This window comes from Bos indicus x Bos taurus, chromosome 8 (assembly GCF_003369695.1).
Source record: "Bos indicus x Bos taurus breed Angus x Brahman F1 hybrid chromosome 8, Bos_hybrid_MaternalHap_v2.0, whole genome shotgun sequence".
Lineage (NCBI taxonomy): Eukaryota > Metazoa > Chordata > Mammalia > Artiodactyla > Bovidae > Bos > Bos indicus x Bos taurus.
The window spans coordinates 894,212-920,018 of NC_040083.1; the positions used below are offsets into that span (position 1 = coordinate 894,212).

Sequence of the window (25,807 nt, forward strand, 5' to 3'; positions counted from 1 at the left end):
AGTTTCCTGAGCCGTACAGCAAATCAGATATCTCTATTTTCTTAATCATCAGTTGCACTAATGGCTGTTTTCGTTGTTTGTGTTTAGCATCATCTTGTTCTCATCTGTAAAAGAGTAGCTTCTAAACAGTGTGTGGAGATGTGGTTTTGCGTCTTATGTCTGGGCAACAGAGGGCCGGGCAGAGGGCAGAAGCAGTGCCAGACCACGGAGGCAGGGAGGCTGGACGGCCTCCCCACAGCCCGCGGCCTTCATGTGGGTCAGGGTTTAGGGGATTTCTGTGGATCTAGTCCCTCCCCACTTTCCTTCCCGAGGCCGTGGGGTCACTGCCCTTCCCAAAGCTGGTTACAGACACACTTGTCCAGCCAGCGGTGCGTCTCCAGTGGAGGCAGTTCCTACCCCAAGCACGCGAGCACTGTTCACCGGGGCCGGTGGTCGTGCTGTCGCTGCTGCACACGCAGGGCAGGATCGTGTGCACACCAGGTCAGTACCCCAGGCGGGCGGGGCTGTTACTGGCTCTTGCGCGCGGTGAAGAGTGCTGGTTTGGGTAACTTTGAAGAGATGTCTTAACTTTTAATTGTACAAACCGTTGTGAAGGGAAAGCATCTCTGTCAGCAGACACGTTTTTATTCCTGAGGAGTGGCTCTTTGCTCCTCGGAAGTCGATGGGTGCCACATTGGGGGCAGATGCTGCATCCTGCTTTTTCCGTGACCTTAGAGGCTCAGCCTTAGTCTGTGCTCAGGTTTTAACATAATTTCTTAGTGTTTGCCAAATCAGGTTAGTAATTAGTCCAAACGAGATACTCTCAGAAAAACAGGTTCCGTGTTAAACGGAGAGGGTGCCACGCCAACCCCCCGGGCTGGCTCTTGCCGCCCCGCCGCGATGCAGTCCTCCCAGTCCAGCTCCACCTGGACCCTCCCCTCCTGTCGCCTGGCAGCACCACCTCCCCACCGCCACTGCAGGAGGCGATTTTCACAAGAATAGTGGCTTAAGGCTGATGCACAGTCTGCTCTGGTGCCTGGAATGGAGCAAGGCCCCAACCAGCGGGTCGGCAGGAGTGTTGGCAGGCTCCAGGGGCTCCACACAGCATCCTAGGGTCCTCTTCCATTCATGCCTCCTCCATCCCCTCCCGGCCTGCATCCATTCCTGTCCCACCTAGAATTCCTGCCGCAAGGTGTGTTCTGTGATTTAGATTTATTCTCTAGCTTCAGCATTAGTCCGTCTTTTCAATGAATAGTCATGGTTGATGCCCAAAGTCACAACCTGTTGTGGCAGAAACCCAGGTCTGCATACAGACGGTGCCACATGTTGCTGCTGCCTCTTCTACCTCGGTGCTCATCTCACCCCATGACACGCCAGTGTGTGCCAGCGGTTGTGTCTGTGTCACTGGTCCACACCCAGCAGGAGGGGTGTGGGCCCAGGGTGGACAGCCCACCCCAGGCCCCAAGCACTGGGCTGGGTGTGCCTGCCGGATCAAACCCTGACCCTGCCTGCGCTGTGTGCTCTCCCGCAGGGGGCTTCCCAAGAAGGCCAGCAGACCTGCCAGGATGGCCTCTGACGAGGAGATCCAGGGCTCCAAGGACGCGGTCATCCAGGACCTGGAACGCAAGCTGCGCTTCAAGGAGGACCTGCTGAACAACGGGCAGCCGGTAGGGGGAGGTAGAGGGCGGGGACACGATGAGCAGGGGCAGTCCCTGGAGCCAGCCCTCACCAGCCTTAGGGCTGGAGCCTCATCCTCACACCTGGCCTTCGGCCGAGCACCGTCCTCACAGCTGGTGTAGCCCCCCCCCCAGCCCCCACGCGCCTCTCCGGGTTGATGTTAGCCTGTGGAGGGGAGAGCATGGGGGGAGGCTTTGCTGCCTCCTTCCATGAACCATTCCGGGGGGCTGGGGGGAATCCGGCAGCTTGGAGGTAGAGGGGGCAGGAAGGCTGAGGCCACAGCTCAGCGAGGACCTCCAACACTACAGAGAAAAGGGACGGTCTACAGCCACACTGCCCCGATCACACCCGAGCTTGTCCTGCTTGGAAGCTAAGCAGGGTTGGGCTTGGTGAGTCCTTGGGTGGGAGGCAGAGAGAGGGAACCCGTCCCGCTGGAGGGTAGGGCTGGGGGCTGTGGCCCATGGTCTGTCTCTGCCCAGAGGCAGTGGATGGGAACTCAATTCTGGGCTCTGTGCCCTGCCCTGCCCTGCTTCTGCAGAGAAGGCCGCACACCTTAGGAGACCATGCCAATCTGGTCTAGACTCTCCAGGTGCGGGCTCCTTTACCACGCTTGTCCTGGTCTGTCAGGGCAGCTCAGCTCAGTTCTGGAAGGGAGTGGTCACTGTTCCGAGGCTGCGGGTTGTAGATAGACGAGGAGACAGTCCACACAGGGGCCTCCTCCACGGGCGCAGTGCTTCCTTATCAGGTATTGGCTTGTTTCCTGGACTCACTGCCCCTCATCACGTCTGAGTTCCTGAAGGGCATAGGCAAACGAGTCTAGGAAATGAGATTTCTTAGGTGGGGGCCAGTGACCCGTGTGCTTTACTGGGGGCATTGGCCTGGCTCTTCAGTAGAAGCAGAGAGGGGCCTCTTGTGTAAAGTCTCCCTCAGCACCTTCTCCAGAGGGGAAAGCCTGCGTGCTGGCTCTGTTTTCTAGGAGCTGCGGTTATGCCGCCCTGATAGATAAAGACGTGAGCACAGACTGCTTGGGTTGGGAGGCTGGGGCCAGAGAAGGGGGTTGGGTACTGATCTTAGTTACTGGGGCTGAGGAAGACTGACATGCTAAAGAGACCTCACGTTACTCACCTCACTGAGATTTTCACACAGGAGAAATATCTTCTCCCTGAAACAAGTGGTTGCATGTGCAAATGAACACATTCTGCAAGTTTTCCCTGGCTCTGTCAACCAGAGCCTTTGAAAGATAAAAACAATGACTTATGGGATCTTTCTCAAGCCAGGTAAAGGCTTTTTCAAGGTTTTTTTGTTTATTTGTTTAAATATTCCTTATGAACTAATAACTCTTGGTTTAAAAGAATAGATTTCTATAAGCTATTATTATTACACTACATGTATTTATATTTGTTACATATATGTGTCATTTATCTCTTTTGCATAGACATATATTATTTGTATTTGTTCAGCAATGAATGACATTTCCAGTATTTTCCGTACGTTTCCACATTTGAGAATTTTAAAAGAACAAGTAAGGTTTCTGTTCTTAGAAAATGTGACTGTCAAACAGCTTTTTTCTGACGCTGCACGTGACTCTGTGCGCATTTCTGGCGTCTTCATATATGGACTTTATTCACACGGCTCAGTGAGTGGTTCCGAAACACAGCAGTGAGTGAGTCTGGCTGCTGGCGGTGGCAAGTGTGTCTGACGTGGGCCTGAATATCGAGTGATGCTTCCACTCCAGAGGAATGGGGTGGCTCCAGGCCGCCCTCCCCAAATATTAGGAAGGCTTTTTACGAGAGCAGGCATTTAAAAAGGTATTTAAAACTGTGTCTGAAAACTGAATCCATGATTTTTTAACTCATGTGAGAAAATTAAATAGCAGCATGTGGACAAGCTGCTCTGCGCCACAGATGCCTTCCTCCACCTCTCCTCATCCTCAGCCCCTTTTTCCCAAAACAAGGTCATTGGAACTTCAGGTCTGTTTGCCATTTGGCATGTGTCCTGGTTCTCTTCCCGGTTTCCGCTGGGACTAAAACCAGCAATTACTGGAAAGCAGCGGTTTACCCAGCATATTTTCCTGATTAGAGAGTTTCTAGGAGAGTCTGTGTCTAGATTCAGAAGTTTGGAAGCTCATCTGAAATAACTTACACATTTTTTAAAATTTTATTTTGCATTACTAATTATTCTCTATTTTGAATCAAAAGCTTGCTTTTAAAATGCCCCAGTGAATGGGCTGATGATTGTTTTGGAGCCAGGACTCAAGGGCACCCATCAGCCCATCAGACCAAACGTAAGTGGGCCTTTTGGTTTGTGTTTAGCCCAAAGCCCTGGTCACTGAATGCAGGAGCCTCACCACCTTCGCTGGGAGCAGTCTCCCCTTAGGCTCGAGGCCGTGGGTGTCAGGTCAGCAGGCCACTTCCAGCTCCTCTTCTAGGTCAGCGTGTGCAGCCAGCCTTCACGACTTCCTGTGTTTGCCTGCATTCACCCCCGTGCCTAGCCCCGCAGAAGAGCTCTCGAAGCAGCACTGCCCACCAGCCTCGGACTCCCTTCCCAGGCTCAGAGCTGTTCTGAAGCCCGTGATAGCTATGACCATACACGTCCTGTAGAAAACATCTTGTTACGTAAAGGTCTTTGTCTTCATATTTATCATTAGGCATAAATACGTGACGCTCGCTTTTAGGTGACTTCTGCCCTGTTGCTTGCTGTGCTCACCTTCCGTCTGCTTTGTTAGCTGGCTCTCGGGATGGGTCACCCTGACTCTCAGCACAGGGTCAGGACTGGAGGGGCAGTGGGAGCAGGTGAGCACAGGGAGCAGAGGGTTCCTGTCTGCACAGGCGCCTGGAGGTGGAGAGGAGCGGTCACAGAGAACCACAGACCGGTTTGTTCTTTGCATTCGTGTTCTCAAGGCGCTGCAGCAGTGTGATTTTTCTGACTTGTGTGGCTTCTTTGCTTAGAGGTTGACCTACGAGGAAAGGATGGCTCGGCGGCTGCTGGGTGCCGACAGTGCGACTGTCTTCAACGTCCAGGAGCCAGAAGAGGAGGCGGCCAACCAGGTACGCGATCCTCCCAGCTTCCCGGGAGAGCAGAGTGTTCTCCGCCTGCCACCCCCAGCCTCCCTGGGGACCCGGTCCTGGAGCCAGCTCTGTGCAGAACCAAGGGTGGGTCTCAGGCTGCCTCTGGCCAGCAGCTAGTGAGCATGCCCTGTGTTGAGGGGGTGATGGAGTTATTTCCGTCCATGACACCTGTCCTTTTTGTCTTATCCATTAGTTTCTCTTCTTTCAAGTATCTTTCTGATTTCCCTGTCCTGTGCTGTAATGCAAAACAGGTTTGTGTGGAGGAACATACGTTCACTGAAATTATGTGAAATCACTCATGACTATTTTCAACTACGTTCTTAATATCTCATCCAGGTGAAGTATGTACAGAAAAGAATGTTTTTCTTCACAAATGTAGTTAAAAATCAGTAATGAGCAAGGAATCTGCTTTGTCCCCTGCCAACACCAGAATCCTTCATGGATTTGCTGTGAGCTGTTTATCATCCCAGTGGTTCTGTTTGGAGTCTCCCTATATACTGAATAGTTTTAAGGTAAAAGAACGCTTTAGAACACAAGTTTAAAGGATCACATAAACTCTTCCTCCTGTCTATTGAGAAATGGATCAGCCTCCAAAATCTGAAAGTTTTTCTGTGTTAAATATTGCTCCCACCAGTGTTTCCCTTAAAGCTAGAAATCTGGTTGGATTCTTGCCGCTTCTCTTACTGGGCTTCACTACTCCTTTTCTGCTGTTTCAGGACCCCTGGCCATCTCGTGCTTCTGTAGAGAACCCTCTGGACGGTCAAAAGGTCGCCTTCACCTCTCTTCTCCTCCCAGTCCTTCCATGTCCGCTTTCTGTGTTCTCCCTCATGTTCCTGTGTGTCTGTATTTCCTGCCACACGTTAGTTACCGATACACTCACCACGTCTGTTTTCATTCAGTATCAGATGCACAGAGTTACTGCAGTGTGATTTGTCACGTCGTTTATTTACAGACTTGAATTTTATTCTGTCCTTTATGAACACTCTGAATTTTAAATCGTGAGGAGTTTCCCATTTGTTAAAAGTTTTCTAGGAGAAAAAAGAGCTAATTCTTAAACTGATTAATTTGATAATAGTTAGACAAAGCAACTTGTGTATTTCCTGCAGTTTTATTCATACTGCTGAATTTCTTCCTTCAAGCCAACAGACTTTTTTGGGTTTTGGGGCGTGCCATGTGGCGTGTGACATCTTAGCTCGAACCCTGCCCCCTCCGCTGATAGTGCCAAGTCTTAACCACTAGGCACCAGGGAAACCCCACGCCAGACTGTTTTTTAAAGAATGAGTAACTTTAAGAGGAAACCTTGTTTGAAACAACCTTTCATTTAATATTAAATAGAGAATGTCTCATCATGGGCTGCCTTTTCTTTTCTATACTTCGTGAGCAAGAGGTCTCTTGGTACCCACTACCGGAGGATGCTGGCGGGCACTTGATGCCTATTTTTTTAACCACACGTTGGACTGGACTGTCAGACCTCATTTTCTTTTAAAGAGGGTGGAGAATGGTTGCCCAGAGCTGGGGAGCTGAGGGAAAGTCGGAAGCTGGGTGGGGAGGATTGTCAGGAGAAGGGAGTAAGGTCCCATGTCTCCATCACCCGCTGGAGAAAAGGCCAAGTGAGCCACAGCTGCCCATCTGGGAGGCGCCCGCCCTCAGACAGGGACGGGTCAGTGTGAGGTCAGTGCTTAACTTTTACGAGCAGTTTAGGAGGAACCGTTGCCTTTTTGTTCCTTCTCCCCATTCTAAGAGAGAGGCGAAATAAGCTCATTCTGTTAGTTGTGTGTCTGTGGTGTTTTCTAGTTGATAGGACTTGAGGATGGTTTGAAACAGCACACGTCCTTCTGGCGTTCTTTGTCTCATGTGGGAGTGACTGGGGTGCAGACTCGTTGAGTTCTGCAGTAAACACGTCGCGGTCCTCTGGGAGCCTGACTGGAGAGGGGCTGAGTCCGGTGGGGCAGTGTGTACCAGTAGGTGACGCAGCCCCTCCGTCTGACTCAGGAGTACAAGGTCTCCAGCTGCGAGCAGAGGCTCATCAGTGAAATCGAGTACCGGCTGGAGCGGTCCCCGGTGGAGGAGTCAGGGGATGAGGCACCCTGCGGGGACACGTCTGTGGAGAGCGGAATGGCCCCCTTCTTTGAGGTGAAGCTGAAGCATTACAAGATCTTTGAGGGTATGCCTGCGACGTTCACATGCAGAGTGGCTGGCGACCCAAAGCCCAAGGTGAGTGGAAACACTGCCTCTTCAGAGCTGCGTGCCCTGAGCTTGGGTCTGGCTTCCAGCCTGCAGGGTGTGTGGTAGGAAGACAAGTGCCGGAATTGAAACTGTGAAAGTGTCAGTCACTCAATCGTGTCCTACTGTTTGTGACACCATGGACTGTAGCCTGCCAGGCTCCTCTGTCCGTGGGATTCTCCAGGCAGGAATACTGGAGTGGGTTACCATGCCCTCCTCCAGGAGGTCTTCCCGACCCAGGGATTGAACCCACATCTCCTGCATTGCAGGCAGATTCTTTACCGTCTGAGCCACCAGGGAAGCCCCTAGACTAGGACAGGATTGAACAGAATAGGGTAGGATAGAATGGGACCTAAGAGAACAGGACGGATAGACGAGGAGAGTAACTGGCAAGGAGCGCCTCACACCCCCCCCTCTCTCGCTCACATGGAGTCACCCGTTGTGACACCCAGGGTACAGGTGTCAGGCTCAGCTCCAGCAGCTTGACGAGCTTTCCCAAGGCCAGAGGGCTGTGGCGGCCAGGCCTGAACTTGAACCCCGCCTGTGCTCTGTACTGTACAGAGGAGCGAAGCTGCCACTACCGATGGGAATCATGTTTAATCCACAAAGCCAAGGCCTCCTGTGTATACAGGGGCAGAGGGGGCAGGAGTACCACAGCGGGGGCTGGCCCAGCCAGAGCCCTGTCCTACAGGCACACGGGGACACCGGGTGGCGGTGGTCCTCTCTTCAGACAGAGACTAGGATCACCGCTCATGGCCCCACGGAACAGCACACAGGACTGCACTTTTCCCTAGGACTGGAGAGAAGACAGTAAGAGGCACAGTGAGAAGCGGAAGCTCCACCTTGATACTCTCCCAGGATATTCTGCCCTCGACAGGCTTGTTCCCTTGAAACATGAGAAGACTGAAGCCGAGTTCTAGTTCACACTGTTTTCGTCTCAGAGCAGTCTTGGTAGAATGTTGGTGCTGTCTCTTAATTTGGGCTTCGCTGGTGGCTTAAATGATAAAGAGTCCATCTACAATGTGGGAGACCAGGGTCCATTCCCTGGGTTGGGAAGATCCCCTGGAGGAGGGCGTGGCAGCCCACTCCAGTACTTTTGCGTGGAGAATCCCCATGGACGGAGGAGCCTGGCAGACTGCAGTCCATGGAGTCGAGAATAGTCAGACATGACTGAGCAGCTCAGCACAATACGTCTCTTAATTCTCTTTTGAAAGTTGTCTACTAAGTATAATACAGGTGAAAAACAGGATTAAAGGGAAAAAAGAATTCTAAAGAACTGGCATAGCAGCAAGAATGTGAAAGGGATAAATTATATACTGATCAGAGCTTCTTTGTTCCAGGAAGTAATCAACAAGTAAGAGCCTGATAATTATGAAGTGTCAGCCTTTAGGTAACTTAGCTTTTAGAACTGAAAGTTACTAGTCTGTTTCAATGGTGAACTTTTAGGTTCTGTAGACTGATAATATTGGTAACATAGTTTCCATAGAAACTAGGGAGAAAAGAGCTACAGCTCCCAGACCCTCATTGTTGGTGCACTTATTTCGTGTCATCGGTTTCTAGCCTTTTCCTGTCTTAGACATGGAAGGTTTAAGAACAGTTTTTCAGATTCAGAGGCTTTGACAGGAGTAGCAGTGAAAGGCCAGCTGCGGTCTCACCTTGCCAAGTGATGTACATGCAGGAGGAAGTTCATTTTATGGCAGGCTCTGAAGTAGGTTTCCTCTACTGGGAATCAGTTAGGAGTGCCTGGGTTGCAGGGAACAGAGGTGACCGCATCCTGCTTAAAAAGCGAGGAGGTCATTTCCTCCGGCCGACACAGTGTACTGGCTGCGATGGGGCTGCGGCTCTGTGACCATCACTGTGGGCTCTCTTCTGCTGTGAAGTTCATGACCAGCTCAGATATAACCGCCAAAACATGAGAAACTGATGACCTGGGATCTTGCTTAAAGGTGAGAGAGGGGAGGAGGGACCTGTAGAAGAGATGGTTTGACCATTTAGAACATTTCTATCTAATCAAGGTGTACTTTTACTGTATTTTTCACAATGTTCTATCATTCCAAATATTATTTGAAAATTAGTATACGTTTAAATACTGCTGTGTTTAACATAGTGGGGAGAGCTGGTGGACTGTAACCTTCAACCCTGTGCCCCCAACCTGTGCCCCCTACCCCGCCCTCTCACCCTGTTCTGTTTGTCTGACACAGACGAATTGACTGGACTTCAGGGTCAGGTTGTTTTCGTCTTGAGATAATGCTTTTACCTTTACAAGTAATACGTGTTCACTTAGGACATTTGAAAACAGAAGCAAAAAGAGAACTGTGATGCCAGCTGAGAAGTCATCACTGTCTTCCATGTAAATAATGGATGAATGTAAATGCTGTTTATGTATGTCTTTTATATATATGTTTATTATTTTATTAATAATTTATTATTAATATCTTATTTTAACATTATTTTAATTTATTATTTAAAATATACATTTTTCTTACTTTCTTATTTGGCAGCACCATGTCTCAATTGCAGCATGCAGGATCTGTCATCTTAGCTGGGGCAAGTGGAATCTAGTTCCCTGACCAAGGATTGAACCTGGGCCTCCTGCACTAGGAGCAAGGAGTCTTAGCCACTGGACCACCAGGGAAATCCCTATACATCTTCTAGAAAGAAAGAGAAAGTGTAATTTCTGAAGCTAGAATAGAACTAGCCTGTTTGCTGTCTCCCTTTGTCCCTTGGAAGTCAAGGTCCTGCCCAGGTGTCCTGTTCTGTTGCAGGAGCTCAGAGCAGTGCCCCAACCCCTCTACACACACAGGCCTCACCTTCTCTCTGCCTCCTCCCGCAGATTTACTGGTTTAAGGATGGAAAGCAGATCTCCCCCAAGAACGATCACTACAGCATCCGCAGCGACCCCAGTGGGACCTGCTCCCTGCACACTGCAGCCTCCACGCTGGAGGACGACGGCAATTACACAGTCATGGCCGCGAACCCTCAGGTGGGAAGCGTGGGTGGCCTTGGCTCCGCTCTGCACTGGTGCGGTCCCCAGAGGCGGCTCACCTGATGAGACACTGGTCCCCCACGTCCTCTGTCCAGCTTGGTTTCCCAGCAGAGATATTTCCTTTCCTGAGCGTTTGTTTACTCCATTAGACGTTTGTGTGCGTGATGCACAGATGTGCACCATTTATTTCCACAATGTCGAGAGACTGCTGTGCACACCTCTCCTGGGGTGTGGGGCTGCCGTTCAAGGGAGGACGAGGTCCCGAGACAGAAGATGAGCCAGTAAATAGACGCACAAACCACGTGATTCCACGTAGAATAACATTCCCAGGAGAGGGGAGTGAGGGGTATGTGTAAGATGTGATAGGAAGACTCAAAAATTAAATATTTAGAAGAAATACACACACACTTAATTCAGTGGAATTTAAATAACCTATAAGTAAACAAATTATACTTTTGATAGAATATAAATAGAACACTCAGGATTTGGGTTTGTTTTCTCTTGTATTGGCCTTTAGATTTAGGGCCAAAAAATTAATTGACTACTTAGAATTTAGTAGGCAGCTACTGGCTACCAGGTTCCAATTCAAGCCTGCAAATTCTTTTTTAGAGAATATCTTGTATATGTTAGGAACTGTACTGGATCCACAGACATGTGTAAGAAGTGGTTTTGTGCCTTAAACACTTGACAGGGTACTTTACAAAGTCTACAGAAAGCACATAGTCAGTCGTGTCCGACTCTTTGCGACCCCATGGACTATATAGTCCATGGAATTCTCCAGGCCAAATACTGGAGTGGGTAGCCTTTCCCTTCTCCAGGGAATCTTCCCAACCCAGGAATCGAGCCAGGGTCTACCTACATTGCAGGCAGATTCTTTACCAACTGAGCTATCAAGGAAGCCTGTAAATAACAGTCTTTTAAAAAAGAAAGCTAACATTTTTATTAGGTAACTGATGGAGATAGCTCACAAGTCATCCTTTTTAAAAAAAATCTCTGATCTATTTGTATCATTCTATATTTCATTATTTCTTTTGAAAGAAACACTAAGTGTTAGTAAAGGATCCAGGTACTTTTAGCAGCGCTTGCACACTTCTACGAGTGCGTACAGTGTTGCAAACAGCATTATCCTGTCCTAAGGTTACACTGTCACTTAAAAATATCTTACTGCAGCAGTGTTAAAATTAGACTGAACTGAGGTCCCACAGATTTCACCACAACCAGGGTGTGATCTGGGACAGCCATGGGGCTTAGCTAAAGATCCACCCCCCACCACCACAGCCTGGCTGGCGGGAGCCACACCAGGGCCAGGAGGAGGCCCCCACCCTCAACCTGGGGCCCTGAGCTCTGCTGCCTCAGCGAAGAGCTGGCCACGCCCTATAGATCACCTCGGCTGATTCTTCATGCTTTACCTCTTGGAGACAAAGAGATGGGGAGTGACCATTTACATCAGGGCACCAGAAGCCCACTTTGCCTTTTTAGTCTGTTTATTTGGCTGTGCTGGGTCTATTTGAGGCATGCAGGGTGATCGAGCTTAGATGCAGTGTGCAGAATCTTGGTTGTGGCATGTGGGATCTGGTTCCCTGATCAGGGATGGAACCCGGGCCCCTGCATTGGGAGCGCAGAGTCTCAGCCCCTGGCCACAGCGAAGTCCTGAGCCCAGCTTTCCTGACAGTGTCCTAAGAGTAGCTACGAGAAGGGGTGAGTAGCTACGAGAGGGGGCGAGAAGCACAGAGGGAGACGAACACGGCCAGCAGTTTATTTCATAGAAGACTTTCCCACCTGCTTGGTCTTCGGGAAGAAGAGGCATGTGAGGTGTTGTTGACAGGTTTCCACCAGAGAGCATCCCTGCCTGGTGGCTCCCAGGAGACAAGCAGCTGAGGGGTTAGCGAGGTCAGGAGGGGCTGTGCCATATCCCCCTGTGCCACACTGGGACCACAGGCCCCACCTCTGCCGAGTCTCACGCCTCCTAAAGTCTCGGCAGAATGCAGACCCAGATGTTTGGCTTTGCTCTGCTGCGTTGCTAGGTCCCTGGTCCTGCCCGGGGCTGGAATGGCCGTGGTGGTTTGTGCTTTCTCCAGCTGTGCTGTGTGTCCAAGTGGCTGGCTGTCCTGAGCCCTTGGCCCTCAGTTAGACTCTGTGAGCCAGGACAGGCAGATGCTGTTTGCACAGCAGGTCAAGAGCCAGCCTTGCCAGGCATCACGTGCTCCTCATGGTTAACCACCTTCAGAGTTCACACTCGGGACTTGTGTCAGCTTTCAGCCGAGGACTTGGTAGGAACAGAAGAGCTGTGGGCAGCAGAGTTAACACTCAAAAGACTGGCTTGTTGATGGGCTCTGTTTCAGCGTTACAGGGTTTCTTGGCTCCTTCCAAGCTTCACTTCACACATTCACTTCTGTTATTCCTTCATGTGTTAATAAGACAGTTAAAAGTGAACAGAGGGCATTGAGGGGGCCCAGAGCCTGTGATGAAGCAGCAGAGCAGAAAGTAGGGAAACCCTGTCCTGAGAACAAGGGGTGCTATCTGTGTGAATGCACAGCTCTTGTCGTCAAGCTCCGGAAAGAACCACGGGGCTTCTACATCCACCTGTTAGACCAGCCGCGGTGACTCGTCAGCTGTGCTGTCTGTAACAGGCTCTCCTAGGCACGTGCACCTACTCAAGTACACATGGGACGGGTCAGTGTGATTCTTAGATGTCAGGCTGTGTCGGGGAGTCCCCGGGTGTGCCAGGGTCAGCATGGGAGCACTTCTGTCACACGGCCAGAACCTGAGACGCAGTTGGTGCAGGGCGGGAGTCGTTCCCTCCCAAAGCGCACTGCACGGTACCCGGGGGTGTGGTGGCCTCAGTGAAGGAGGCTTCCTCATGGTTCAGGGCCACGCAAGCTGTGTGTTTCCGGCAGCTATTTGTCTGCACTGTTAGTGTGAGTCCGTGCCTTGCCTGGGGCCTGGGGCCTGGGGCCTGACGTGCAGGCTGTGGGGAGACGTGCAGGGCCCCTCCCTGCACCCGGCTGTGGCACCTCCTTCCTTGTCCCCCGCAAGCTTCCTCTCCCCACTCAGCCCACTCCCAGGGGAACTCAGAAGGCAGTTGCAAATGTATAAGCAACAAAAATGTTGACTCATGTTTTATACCTGAAACTAATGTTAAGTCCACTATATTTCCGATGAGGTTGGGTGTGTTGGGCAGGGTGATTGTAGACCCATCAACTATAGTTCAAATTAAAGATGTTTTAAAGATAAAATACAGTTTTTCATTAGATAGCTTATCCAACTAACCTTTATCATCTGACCCTCACGTTTCAGGGATTTGCTTCTGGTTCATAAATCTCAAATGCACTCATTTCATGGGAAGAATGTTCATGGGCTCGGGAGACCTTGGCAAGTGACAGTTAATTCATAGGGGGTCGTCGTCTTAAACGGCATCCTAGATGAAACAAAGCGGAGCCAAGCATCAAAGGGGGCCCTTCTTATCCAAGTGTTTCAGATGAATGTGGAGTCACATGCGGAGTCCCGGGGGGTGGGCAGGGGCTGGCGCTGGCACGGCCCATGGGCCTGAGGAGACCGCGCTGGCTCCAGGCATCGCTCACCACTGTGGTCCTGTCCCCGCAGGGCCGCGTCAGCTGCACAGGGCGGCTGATGGTCCAGGCCGTGAACCAGAGAGGCCGCAGCCCCCGCCCGCCGGCCGGACACCCTCACGGCAGAAGGTATGCCCTGCGCCCTTCCCGGGCGTTGCTGGGGTCTCGCTGGCTCCTAAACCCAGCACCATCCGCGCTGTGGGGCGACAGAGTGGGCATGTGCGGGGAAGCCTGGGGTTCCCTGTGGCTGGGTGGGGACACCAGCCAGGAGGCATATCCTGTGGCAGCCACGTCACCACGGGTGTGCCCAGGCCCGGCCGCGCGTCCCTCACCGCCGCCCTCGAGGCGGGCCTCTGGTTGCCTGTGACCACCTCGTGCCTAAAGGTTTGTGCTCTCGTCACTCAGTGCACAAGTTTACTCGAGACCCAGACCTCAAGGTCAGACTGGTCACATTTTGGACACTTTCCATACCCGCAGCTGCCAGGGCACGCGAACATGGGCAGGGTGTGTGGTGCCCAGTGATGGGCGTGGCTTCAAAGGAGCTACTGGGCTGCTGGCGTGGGGACCCTGCCAGGGGATTCCAGGTGGGCTGGCATCCTGAAGGGCCACAGAGGCAGGGGAGGGCACGCCAGAGAAGCTGCAGGAGGAGCAGAAACAACGAGCAGGTCCACACTCCGCGGCCTCTGCCAGTGTTTGGGGGGCAGCTTCAGGCCTCGGGCTCGCAGCTGTGATGCTGGCCTCCAGGGCAGGACCCTCGCACAGCGCCACCTGTGCCAGCTGTGAGCACAGCACAGCTGAGCAGGTCCATCTTCTGCTTTTCTGGGGCCTTCAGTACATTTCAGCTGTTCATGGGTCACATGGGAAGCAGTTTCCTGGAGGAGCATGGTGCTCATAAACTCGATCTGATAGGTGGACTCTATGTTGAAGGGTGGATAATTCTAGCCCATTATACTAATTTTTGTTTTGCTTTTGCTTTTTCTAGTTAAGTGTTTCATAACTTACTTTCTGATGATCACTGGCAGAATTAGTTTGAACATCTTGCCCTTTGATTATTACATCTTCCCTGTCATCACTTTAAATCATTTTACTCTTAAAGGTGCCTCTAGAAACATACTCAAAAACAAGAAAGATACACAAAATCTGGGAGATTCACACAATTTTAACAGATGCATTAGACCTGCCTAAAAATTCACTTGTTTTCCTGGTTAATATGAAAAGGAATTTTTATTAGAAATATATTAATTTTTAAAAAAATAATAACTTCTGATTTCCTACAAACTTTGACTCACAGTGGAAAGTTATAGTTATTGATACTGAAAAATATTTTGTAGTAAATGAGCTGCTAATTCTCATACAGTTCTCATTCAACTTTAAAAATATTTTAAAACTATCTTTAACCTATTTTTTCTCCCGTTTCCCAATTCATGATTTATACTAGTCATAAGGGTTAGGATAGCAGATTAAGATCTGCAGTTAGCAGACTATTGAATTTATATTAAACTCCCAAATGAAACAAGATTTTGCCTCCGGACTTTTTATGGTGTAAACGGTTGAGATTAGGGATCAGGTAAGCAGGTAAGGAAATTGTTTTTGCCCCTGTGTTTAGACTGGGACCCTAGAAATGACCTGCCGTCTCTCGGTCTGTTTTTCTGTATCATCTTTCCGCTCCGCCCCACCCCCATCTCCCGAATGTTGACTCTCGGTCTGAAGGCCGCGCTCACGGTCCAGGGACAGTGCTGACGAAGGGGAGCCCATCCAGGAGCGCTTCTTCCGCCCGCACTTCCTGCAGGCGCCCGGGGATCTGACCGTGCAGGAAGGCAGGCTCTGCAGGATGGACTGCAAGGTGAGTGCGTGCGCCCAACCTCCCCCCGGTGCTGTGTCTCTCTTCTCTGGTTTTGCCCCATTGATTGACCTTAAGTTTAAATTTCAGCTCAGAAGTATGAATGTTTTATAAAATTATTTGCGCTCACTCTGCTGGTTATCTCTGGAATTACAGAACATAAACGTGAGACGCTTAAGAGAGTTTACTCTGGACTTACAGAAATGTTTAAAAAGGATAAAAGAATTGTTAACAGGAGTTTATTTTCCAGAGTAGTTATTTTTTTATTATTTTCATTTTACATTGGGGTATAATTGATATACAATGTCGTATTAGTTTCAGATGTACAGCAAAGGGATTCAGTGTTACACATGTATCTTTTCAAGTTTTTTTCCCATTTAGGGAGTGTAGTTCCCTGTGCTATACAGCAGGTCCTTGATGGCTATCTGTTTTAAATATACTGCTCTTTATATGTCCATCTGAATCTCCCAATTTATCCCCTCCCTGCTGTGTGGGTGCTAAGTCACTTCACTTGTATTTGAGTCTTTGCGACCCCCATGGACTGTAGCCCACCAGGCTTCTCTGTCCATGGGGTTCTCCAGGCAAGAATACTGGAGCAGGTTGCCATTTCCTTCTGCAGGGGATCTTTCTGACCCAGGGATCAAACGTGAGTTTTCTTATGTCTCCTGCATTGGCAGGCGGGTTCTTTACCATAAGAGCTACTTGGATAGCCCTACCTTTCTCCTGTGGTAACCATAAATTCATTATTTACGTCAGTAAGTCCGTTTCTGCTTTATACATGAGTTCATCTGTATAAATAAGTTCGTCTGTATCATTTTTTTCAAGATTATATGTATATATATATATGCAATATCATATATGTCTTTCTCTTTCTGACTGACTTAAAATGACAATCTCTAGATCTACCCAGGCTATGGCAACTGACGTTTATTTCCTTCTTTTTATGACTGAGTAGTATTCCATTGTGTATGTGTACCACATCTTCTTTATCCATTCCTCTGTCAATGGACATTACGGTTGCTTCTTTGTCCTGGCTGTTGTGGATAGTGCTGGTGTCAAATTGGAGTGCATTAGTGGAAGTGCTTTTTTGGGTTTGTAAGTTAGAGTGTCAATGTGCTACAAGAAGCCACCAAAAACTTGTGTCTCATTACTTCTTCAATTGTTTTAACTTTAACATATATATATGTATGTATGTATTTGGAGTAAAGTGGATGTACAATGTCATGTTTGTTGTAGGTATACAGAATCTTACTCAGTTATAAATGTTCATCTTTGGGGTTTTTTCCATATATAGGTTTTTTACACAATGTTCAGTACACCTCCCTTGCTATAACGTAGGTCTGTGTTGATTATGTATTTACATGTACGTGTTAGTGCCAGCCTCCTGATTTACCCCTCCCACCCCACCGTTCCCCTTTAGTGGCCATAAGTCTGTTTTTCTAAGTTTGTGCATCTCTTCTACTTTTGTAAATTAGTTCATTGGTATCCATTCCCACATTCCACCTGTAAGTGATAACCACATGGTGTTTGTTTTTCTCTTTCTGACTTACTTCACTTTACTATGATTATCCCTCGGTAGGTTACAGCAAATGGCATTATTTCCTTCTTTTTCATGGCTGAATCATATCCGATCATGCAAATGTATCACTTCTGTTATTTTATTTTTATGATTGGAGGATAATGGCTTTACAGCATTGTGTTTCTGCCCTGCAACAGCGTGGCTCAGCTGTGACTACATGTTTGCCCCCTCCCTCCTGAGCCTCCCTCCTACTCGCCCCCCATCCCTCCCCTCTAGGTCATCACGGCGCACCGAGCTGAGCTCCCTGTGCTCTACAGCAGCTTCCCCCGACTCTGTTTCACACGTGGTCGTGTGTATATGTTAATCCTACTCTCAGTTTGTCTATCGCACACTCTCCTTGTTCTCCCCGTGTCCACAAGTCCAGTCACTGCATCCTGTATCTCTGTTCCTGCCCTGCAGATAGGCTTATCAGTACTCTTTTTCTAGATTCCATATTTATGTTTTTTATATATATATGCATTAATATACAGTATTTATTTTTCTCTTTCTGACTTCACTCTGTATAATAGACTGTATATAAACTGTATAGTTTCATCCTCATCTCTGCAAATGACCCAGTTTTATTCCTTTTTATGGCTGAGTGATATTCCATTGTTCATGAACATCTGCCACCCACTTGCCTTTCGTCAGATGGCTAGGTCTCCTCCATGCCCTGGCCAGTCACCCACTCGCCTGTCGTCAGATGGCTAGGTCTCCTCCGTGCCCTGACCCGTCACCCACTCACCTGTCGTGGGATGGCTAGGTTTCCTCCATGTCCTGGCTGTTGTAAATAGAGCTGCACTGCACTATTACATGCACTTGGAATTCTGTTTTTTTTTTTTTTTTCCACATATACTCTTAAGAGTGGGCTGCTGGATCATGTGGTGGCTCTACTTGAACACTTTAAAGATGCTTCCTTACAGTTCTCTGCAGGGGCTATTACCATGACATCCCACCAGCACAGCACCTTAGGAGGGTCCCCTTTTCCTAACCCCACCCTTGTATTTATTGTCTGTAGGCTTTTTGATAGTGGCCGTTTTGACTGATGTGAGGTAACACCTCATATCTTTTATTTGCCTTTCTCTAATAGTTTAGTTTTAATTTCTGTAGTATATTTAGTGATGTTGAGCATCTCTTCATGTGCCTCTTGGCCTCCTGTATGTCTTCTTTGGGGAAATGTCTGTTTAGATCTTCTATCCATTTTCTGATACTGAGTCTCATGAGCCATTTGTAAATTTTGGAGATGAATCCCTTGTCAGCTGCATCATTTGCTACATAATTCTTTCCACAGTGTAAGTATGCAGTTGTCAATGTGTATGTTTATATGCGTGTATTTATCGTGGGTCTGTAAGAATTCACACAGACCACCTCTAAAATGACATTTTAGTTACAGAACGAAAATGAATACAAACATAAATATACATATACAGAGTCAAAAGGGAAAATTTTTTTATTTTAATCAGGTGATACCAAGGGGTTATTATTAATTTTAGTTTTATATGTAAAAGTGAAAGTCGCTCAGTCATGTCAGAATCTTTGCAACCCCATGGATGACTATACACCACATGGAATTCTCTAGGCCAGAATACTGGAGTGGGTAGCCTTTTCCTTCTCCAGGGGATCTTCACAAGCCAGGGATCAAACCCAGGTCTCCTGCATTGCAGGTGGATTCTTTACCAGCTGAGCCACCAGGAAAGCCCAAGAATACTGGAGTGGGTAGCCTGTCCCTTCTCCAGGGGATCTTCACAATCCAGGAATCAAACCAGGGTTTCCTGCATTGCAGGCAGAGTCTTTACCAGCTGAGCTGTGGGGGAAGCCCTAGGGAACTGTGAATGTATAAAAAAAAATCTGCTTCTCTTAAAGAATGATCTTAACTCCCCATCCAAGGACTGAACCTGGGCCCCATGCAGTGACGCGCAGACTCTACACCGGACTCCCTGAGGCCCCCACCTCACTGTCCTCCGAGTTGCCCTGGAGGAGGTGTTTAGAAGGGAGCCTGTCTGTGCTGAGAAGAGTACCGGGGCCGACCCTAGAGCCGGTCTCCTGTGGATGGAGTGACCCATTGTGGCATCGGGGGAACTCATGTGCATTTCCCTTCTGCCTCAGGTCAGTGGGCTGCCCACGCCCGATCTCACCTGGCTGCTGGACGGCAAGCCAGTGCGCCAGGACAGCGCCCACAAGATGCTGGTGCGGGAGAACGGCGTGCACTCGCTCGTCATCGAGCCCGTCTCAGCCCGGGACGCCGGCATCTACACGTGCGTGGCCACCAACCGGGCGGGGCAGAACTCCTTCTGCCTGGAGCTCGTGGTCGCAGGTAGGCCCGGGAGGACACGCTCAGGGCGAGAGGAGACTCAGCAAGGGCCCCAGTGTGGGCCTCACACTCAGCAGAGAGAATAGCGGGCCTCATCAGAGTAGCCAGTCAGAGGCTGGAGTGAGACCTGTCTCACCTCCCCATCAGCAAGTGGGCCGGAGCAGGGGCTTTGAGCAGCTCTGCCGGGTGTCTCTCCTCCTGGGCCCCAAGGGTTTCTCAGGCCAGAGAGCACCGCCCAGCCTCCACGAGCCAGCGGTGTGTGAGGTGGGGCTTGTACACACGTTCTGCATGTACACCACTTGTTAAGTCAGCCACAGTGACTTCATCATTTAACATTTCAAATCATTTTCATTAACGCAAACATAGGAAAAATAGGATATACTAATAAGGATTATAAAGTTAACTTAGCAGTGGGGCTTCCCTGGTAGCTCAGCTGGTAAAGAATCCACCTGCAACGCAGGAGACCTGGATGATATACTTTTTTACTTTAGCTGAGGAAAATGAGTGTATGAAAGTGTTTAGAGAATCAACAAGAGTGGGGAGTGTGTTGTGTCCCTTCCTCATGCTGCGTGCAGAGCCCTCCAGGAGCCGTGTGGGGAGCCTGTGCTGTGTCTGCATCTCTCCTCTGTGCACAGCGCTCTGTGTGTGTTACCTCGCCTGGTCCTCAGAGGAGCACCTTTAGCAAAGCAGCTGGCTTCTTCCATGTTTCCCAGAGGCGGGATCTATGGAGACAACATCCTCCCCTGGTTGTGGAGTTGGGTCTGTCCCATCCCTGGTCTTCCTCCAGGTCCGAGCACCCTGAGCTCTTTGTAGAGACAGTGTCTCCTCATGAGGATGCTCCTGACAACGAGACACGCGCACACAGAAGTGTAGTCAGCCTGTGGGCTGTTCCGCTCCACTCCCTCCTCCGGCCCCCGCTGCTCACTGTTGTGCAGTTGGCTCTGTGGACCATGCCTGTCCTCGGGCCCGAGATGTCCCCGTCGGCACTTCTGGGAGAAGTCAGGGCTCAGTCCGCGTTTCCTGGCCATGTCCTCTGGCCGGCCCATCACTGCTGCTCACTCTCCCTGCTGTAGAATGGGCCGTGATGCTCACAGTTTAAGGACTTAATCATTTCACAAGGATGACATCCTACGAAGCATTGCGTCCCCGTGCCCTGCCCAGCACAGCCTCTGAATGCAACTGTCTGCTGTTGTGACGTGAAGGTCCATCCATCTTTATCCTCTTAGGAAAGCAAAGACCCAGAAAGAAAACGAAGTGAGGTCTTCTCCCACCACCTGCGTCCCCCAGAGTAGCTCAGGTGGAAAAGTCCAGTAAAAATTAACTCCCTGCATAGTTTAAGGTCAGACAGGGTCCTCATCATTTACAGGTCTGGGGGAGAGCCTCTACCTGGGATGTGTCCGTCCCTGAGCAGGGCAGGGAGAAGGCCGGATGCTCTCCCTCGTGTTGGCAGCTGCAGTGATCACGAGGCCAGCGGGACCTGCAGGGCACAGCCCGTCTTGCTAGTCGTTAGGCACCTAGTGAAAGCCCCCCCGCCACCCGCCCCGTGCACTGCTGTTGCCCATCTCCCTGCAGCAGGACCTAGAAGTCCTGCAGAGCCAGACAGCAGGTCAGACAGTCCTGCAGAGCCTCAGCACCTCCCAGACAGCAGGGCAGGCTGCGCGTGGATCTGCCCCCGCACGCCGGGGCTCAGCGTCACCAGGGGGCAGCGGCGGACTAGGGAAGCCCTGCACCCTTGCTGGTCAACTGCCAGCCTGCAGGAGGCCGCTGACACCACGCAGGCAGGCGCTGTGGGGCGGGTGCAGGGCTCTCAGCCTCGACCTAGCAGAGGAAGAGGAGGTGTGGGGTGAGCACGGGCTCCCTCCGGGTGAAGGACTCCCTTGGCGGAGGATGGGCCTCTTGCCCCGCATCGCTGAGGGCACCTGCAGGCTCCGTGGCACTGCCCGGGTCTCCCAGGCAGGACACCTGTCTCCTGTCTTCCAGCTAAGGAAGCGCACAAGCCACCGGTCTTTCTGGAGAAGCTGCAGAACACGGGCGTGGCGGACGGCTACCCCGTGAGGTTGGAGTGCCGGGTGTCGGGGGCACCCCCACCACAGATATTCTGGAAGAAGGAGAACGAGTCACTGACTCACAGCACGGACCGCGTGAGGTGAGTGCTGGGCCCTGCCCACCCTCGGGTCTGGGGCTCCTGAGGCAGCAGGACTCACCCCTGTGGGGCGCCCCACCCCAGGATCGGAGAAGCTGGCCACCCCAGAGTACAAGGGCCACGCGGGCCTCCCAGCCCCACCTGCGGAGGCTCTGTGGGCCTCCCCTGTGCCTCACACACGGGAAGGTGACCTGCCTGCCAGGGGCGTCAGGGCAGAGCCTGCAGGCGTCCACTCCATGCTCACCCGCTGGCGTGGCCGCAGCCGCTGCAGGACGTGCAGGGTGCCGTGAGCCACGGCTCGCAGCCCTGCTGAGGAGCCCGACAGCCCTCACAGCAGGCCCTCTCCTGCAGCATGCACCAGGACCACCACGGCTACGTGTGCCTGCTCATCCAGGGTGCCACGAAGGACGACGCGGGCTGGTACACGGTGTCAGCTAAGAACGAGGCCGGGATTGTGTCCTGCACGGCCCGACTTGACGTGTACAGTAAGTACCTCCCCGTGCTGGGCGCCCGAGGCCTCCCGGCCCGCATCGCAGACTCTGATCTGTCCCACACGGCCCTAGAGCCTCCCGCTCCGAGACTTCATCGTGCTCTTTCTCTTTCTGTTTGTAGCTTCCCGACAGTAATAGTGACCCTCGCCAGGAGAACAGTGCCCGAGTATCGTTCAGAAGCGCTGCGTGTCGCAGTGCCGCATGTGCCTGTTTCTCTGGCGTGGGCTCCCCAGCTGTGCTTTCTGCCCCCGCGCCTCTAGGAGCTAACGCTAGGCTCAGGCATAGTCACAGACGTGTCCATCCCATTACTGCATGGTGCACGGGGCCGCCTCTAACATTCCTCCTGTGTCCTGACCCGGCACAGCGTCGGGACCCACGCTGAACGGGGCCCATTGATGCTGCAGGGTGTATTTCCCACGGCTGAGCGCTTCGTGTGTGTGTGTGTGTGTGTGTGTGTGTGTGTGTGTGTGTGGTGTCTGAAATAGTGTGGCAGTAGGCTTGTGTGTTTGTGTGTGTCTCCTTGTGTACACGTGTCCCTGATTTTTAAAAATCATCCCTTTTGAGTTGACAGACTAGGTCAGTATCCCTCTATGACAGTAGCACTTAGTCACTGTAGCACTCTGTGACAAGTAAACCCCGAGGAAAAATTCAGAACTGATTTCTGAATTAAGAAATACCTCCGTGAGACGCTTCAGTAACTATGAGCTCAGCCAGCGCCCCCTCCCGAGTCCATCCAGAATTCCTGACTGTTGCTACTGTGGCATGCCTACCCGTGAGCTTTGAAGATTTCTTAAAAGGGCAGCTAGGAAGCTTAGTGGCCATTTCCGAGGAGTCCCCAGGCTGCAGCGAGTACCAAGGTGCGGGTGAGCTGCATTGGCCATGTTACCCCTGCGGTCTTCGCAGCCCGTGTAGACGAGCTCTGTGACAGGGGCGTGAGGTGCAGAACCATGCAGGCCTCTCAGGCCTCCTCGGGGGCATGTGGGGTGTGCTGCGAGCCCACGCCTGGCCCCACCACAGGCCCCGTGCCCCGCGGCAGAGCCCTCCCCATCATGGCCCTCACCTGTGCACCCTCGGGTGTCTTGCAGCCCAGTGGCAGCAGCCTCCGCCGAGCGCCAAGCCGAAGCGGGTGCGGCCGTCGGCCAGCCGCTATGCCGCGCTTTCCGACCAGGGCCTGGACATCCGGGCGGCGTTCCAGCCCGAGGCCGGCCCATCCGCGCTGGCGCTGAGCCCCGGCCTGGTGGAGAGCGAGGACCTGTGATCAGCGCCCTCGCGGGAGCACAGACCCAAACCGTGCCACCCGGACCCGCCTCCTGCCGCGGGACGCAAGTGCACCTCGACTCCGAGAGACAAAAGGGCACCTCAACTCTCCTTTTCTTCCTGTAAACCAAAACAGAGGCTGTGCACACGACGCCAGTAGACGAACGCCTTGCACAGAATTCACACTCATCAGCCAATTCAAACTCCGGGAGTCGCTGTGTTTCAAGGGGTCTGAAAAGCCAAAGCCCTCATGGAAAAGTGCCCCCGCTCCGTGTTGTCCTAAGTGCCTTCAACACTGGCTCAGCACTGCCACCCAGCGTGAGCGGAGGCGCTTCCCGGAGGCGGCCCCACAGCAGGAGGGCACGACCAAGAAACCCACGCAAGTGCCTTGTCTGTGCAAACCGTTTTCTACTAAGTCGTACGAAGGAACCACTTGCTGCAGTTCTAGCAACATCCTGAGTTTCTGTCAAGGTTAAGACCTTCATTGTTAGCTTTTTTTTAATGTGTATTTTCCTTTTGTGTTGCCTTGGTAGGGAGCTTACATGCTGAAATGCGTAACGTACTCTGAGGAAAGCAGAAACAGATCACAGACCATTCCACGGAGGGCGTCTCGACCACCCAAGTGACCGCGGCAGGCGGGGCGTGTCGGGGGTGAGGGGCTAGGGAGGAGCAGAGGGGAGAAGGGCGAAATGCAGGGTGCACGGTGACGGTGTCCACGCAGAAGGCAGGGGGGGCGGGAGCCAGTGGAGGCCAGGCTTCCCTTGGTTCTCTTCAAATTCCGCCTACAACACTGCCGTTCCTAAGTCAGGGAGTTGGGGTTCCAGCGGTGGGGGACCCTCGGGACACCGCAGGGTCGGAGCCGGAGGTGGGATGCACAGAGCAAGTTGGTAATGGGCTGAGCGGAGAGGTCGTCAAGGTCGGAGGCAGCCTGTGGGCACTCGTCTGCTGGGGGGCACAGGGCTGAGCTAGAGCCAGGTGGGCGCCAGCGTGCATGTTCCCCACCGCGCCCGCGCGGCGGGTGGGAGCGTAATTTCACTTCCCTGCAGCCATGGGGCCTCTGACTGAAGAAGGTGCTGGGCTCCCAGTCATCCCAAGGCCATCCTGAGTGCCCCTGACCCTGGTCAGCTGGACGGAGCGGATTCTGACCAGACTTGACAGTTTTAAGTCGGAACCAATCAACTTTAAACACGAGAAAATGGGGCCTGCTATGATATGATAATGGTACTTTGCTATGAAGAGAACACACTGTATTCCTTATGCAAAACACATTTATCTTTCATTATTTATGACAAAGATGTCAAACTCTCTTAGCTCAGTTACTCGATATGTAGTATTTTTGAATGATTTTGTACCTGTGTGCGCCCGTGTAGCCCATTTCACTGCTTCACACGCACAGCTCTCCACTTCTTCTAGACACACCAAGCAAGCTCTGCGTGCCCAGTGTGAGCGCCGGTACCCGCAGCCTGGGCAGACGAGCACGCGAGGCTCTCCTGGACCTCTCTCTCTTGCAGAATTACGACTGATGTCTTCTCATACTTGCCAAATTTTCCCGAATGTGACATTTTGCTGATTTGCTGGGTTTGGGATTAAGCAGCATTATTTTGCCACCTTTCATGTATTTATAAAACAATAAGTACTATCCTACTACTTTGGGTTGTTGTGCTGGTGTAATGTGGATTTAACAACAATAAATATTTAACAAATCAGAGCTGCAGTTTTGTGAAGCGCATGCTCAGTTTCCAGTCTCTCTCACAGCCTTGATGAACCCGTGCAGACCAGACCCACTGATAACTGCACTGCACGCTCTCCTGGGTGCAGGAGACCGGAACGGGCTCCAACTCCACGCGGCCACTGGACAGGGCTCACAGGGCCTGTCAGCGAGGGGCGCTCAGCTCCCACGGGCCACCCGCACCCCTTGGCATGGCAGCCCGTCCGTCCCCAAGCCCAGCACCAAGACCCTCGGCACACGTCTTCACACACACTAACTCTTGTTGGGAGAACCCGTGCTTCAAGGGACCACCAGCTGTGGGGACTGCAAAGTCCCATCCACACAGAGCCTGGGTGTGGTGTCGGGGAGAGGCAAGGTGGGTGCACCCACGAGGGGCCTTGGGAGCCCTCTCGAAACCACGCCCACCTCAGCACTTTACCTGATACGTGCGTGACACTGGTTTCTGTGACCCCACAGGGAGCACCTTCGCACCATTTAACCATCACCTTTCTCAGGAACTAAGTGCACGGCGCTGTGGCTCAAGATGTCAATACAAGATGCTGAACACACTCCTTCCCACAGGCACACCAGATCTACTGCTACACACACAGAAGTTTCCTCTAAAGTGACCTCAGGTGAATGGGGAAACCCACGTCAGCCCCACAGTGAACCCCACCGCCTGGCACAGTGACCCACATCAAGGGGACTGACCCCGAGCTGCTCCCTGGGGAGTGAAGGGTGTGGACGCCTCGTCAGGACCCCAGCTATTCAACTGTGAGTCCAGCACCAGACTCACTCAGCTTTGAAAGCAAATGAGCATTTCTGTCACCAGAGTTACGAGTATAAACACAGAAATCCTTACAAGGCTGCACACTCGTCCAGGCCACAGGAAACTGAAGAGCCAGCCAGCGGAGAACGGCACAGACTGAAAGATGGTCGGGAATGAAACTGCTGTTTGTAGAGACTTAGGTGGGCTTAGAGAGTGCCATATAATGAG

General features: G+C 51.6%; 1 protein-coding gene across 6 annotated transcripts in view; it reads left to right on the forward strand.

Annotated features, from left to right (window-relative positions):
* PALLD (palladin, cytoskeletal associated protein) overlaps positions 1-24,810 on the forward strand; it is a 365,135-nt gene extending 340,325 nt beyond the window's left edge. For 3 of the 6 annotated variants that reach the window (XM_027548912.1, XM_027548917.1, XM_027548918.1), the window contains 11 exons: positions 1,511-1,646; positions 4,605-4,703; positions 5,441-5,491; positions 6,717-6,938; positions 9,781-9,930; positions 13,537-13,631; positions 15,213-15,345; positions 19,007-19,214; positions 21,192-21,357; positions 21,706-21,839; positions 22,931-24,810. In XM_027548912.1, the coding sequence (XP_027404713.1) occupies positions 1,511-1,646; positions 4,605-4,703; positions 5,441-5,491; positions 6,717-6,938; positions 9,781-9,930; positions 13,537-13,631; positions 15,213-15,345; positions 19,007-19,214; positions 21,192-21,357; positions 21,706-21,839; positions 22,931-23,103 (1,567 nt within the window). In that variant the 3' untranslated portion in view covers positions 23,104-24,810. The other 3 variants (XM_027548913.1, XM_027548915.1, XM_027548914.1) reach the window with 2 other exon arrangements.
* Positions 24,811-25,807: the final 997 nt, after the last annotated feature.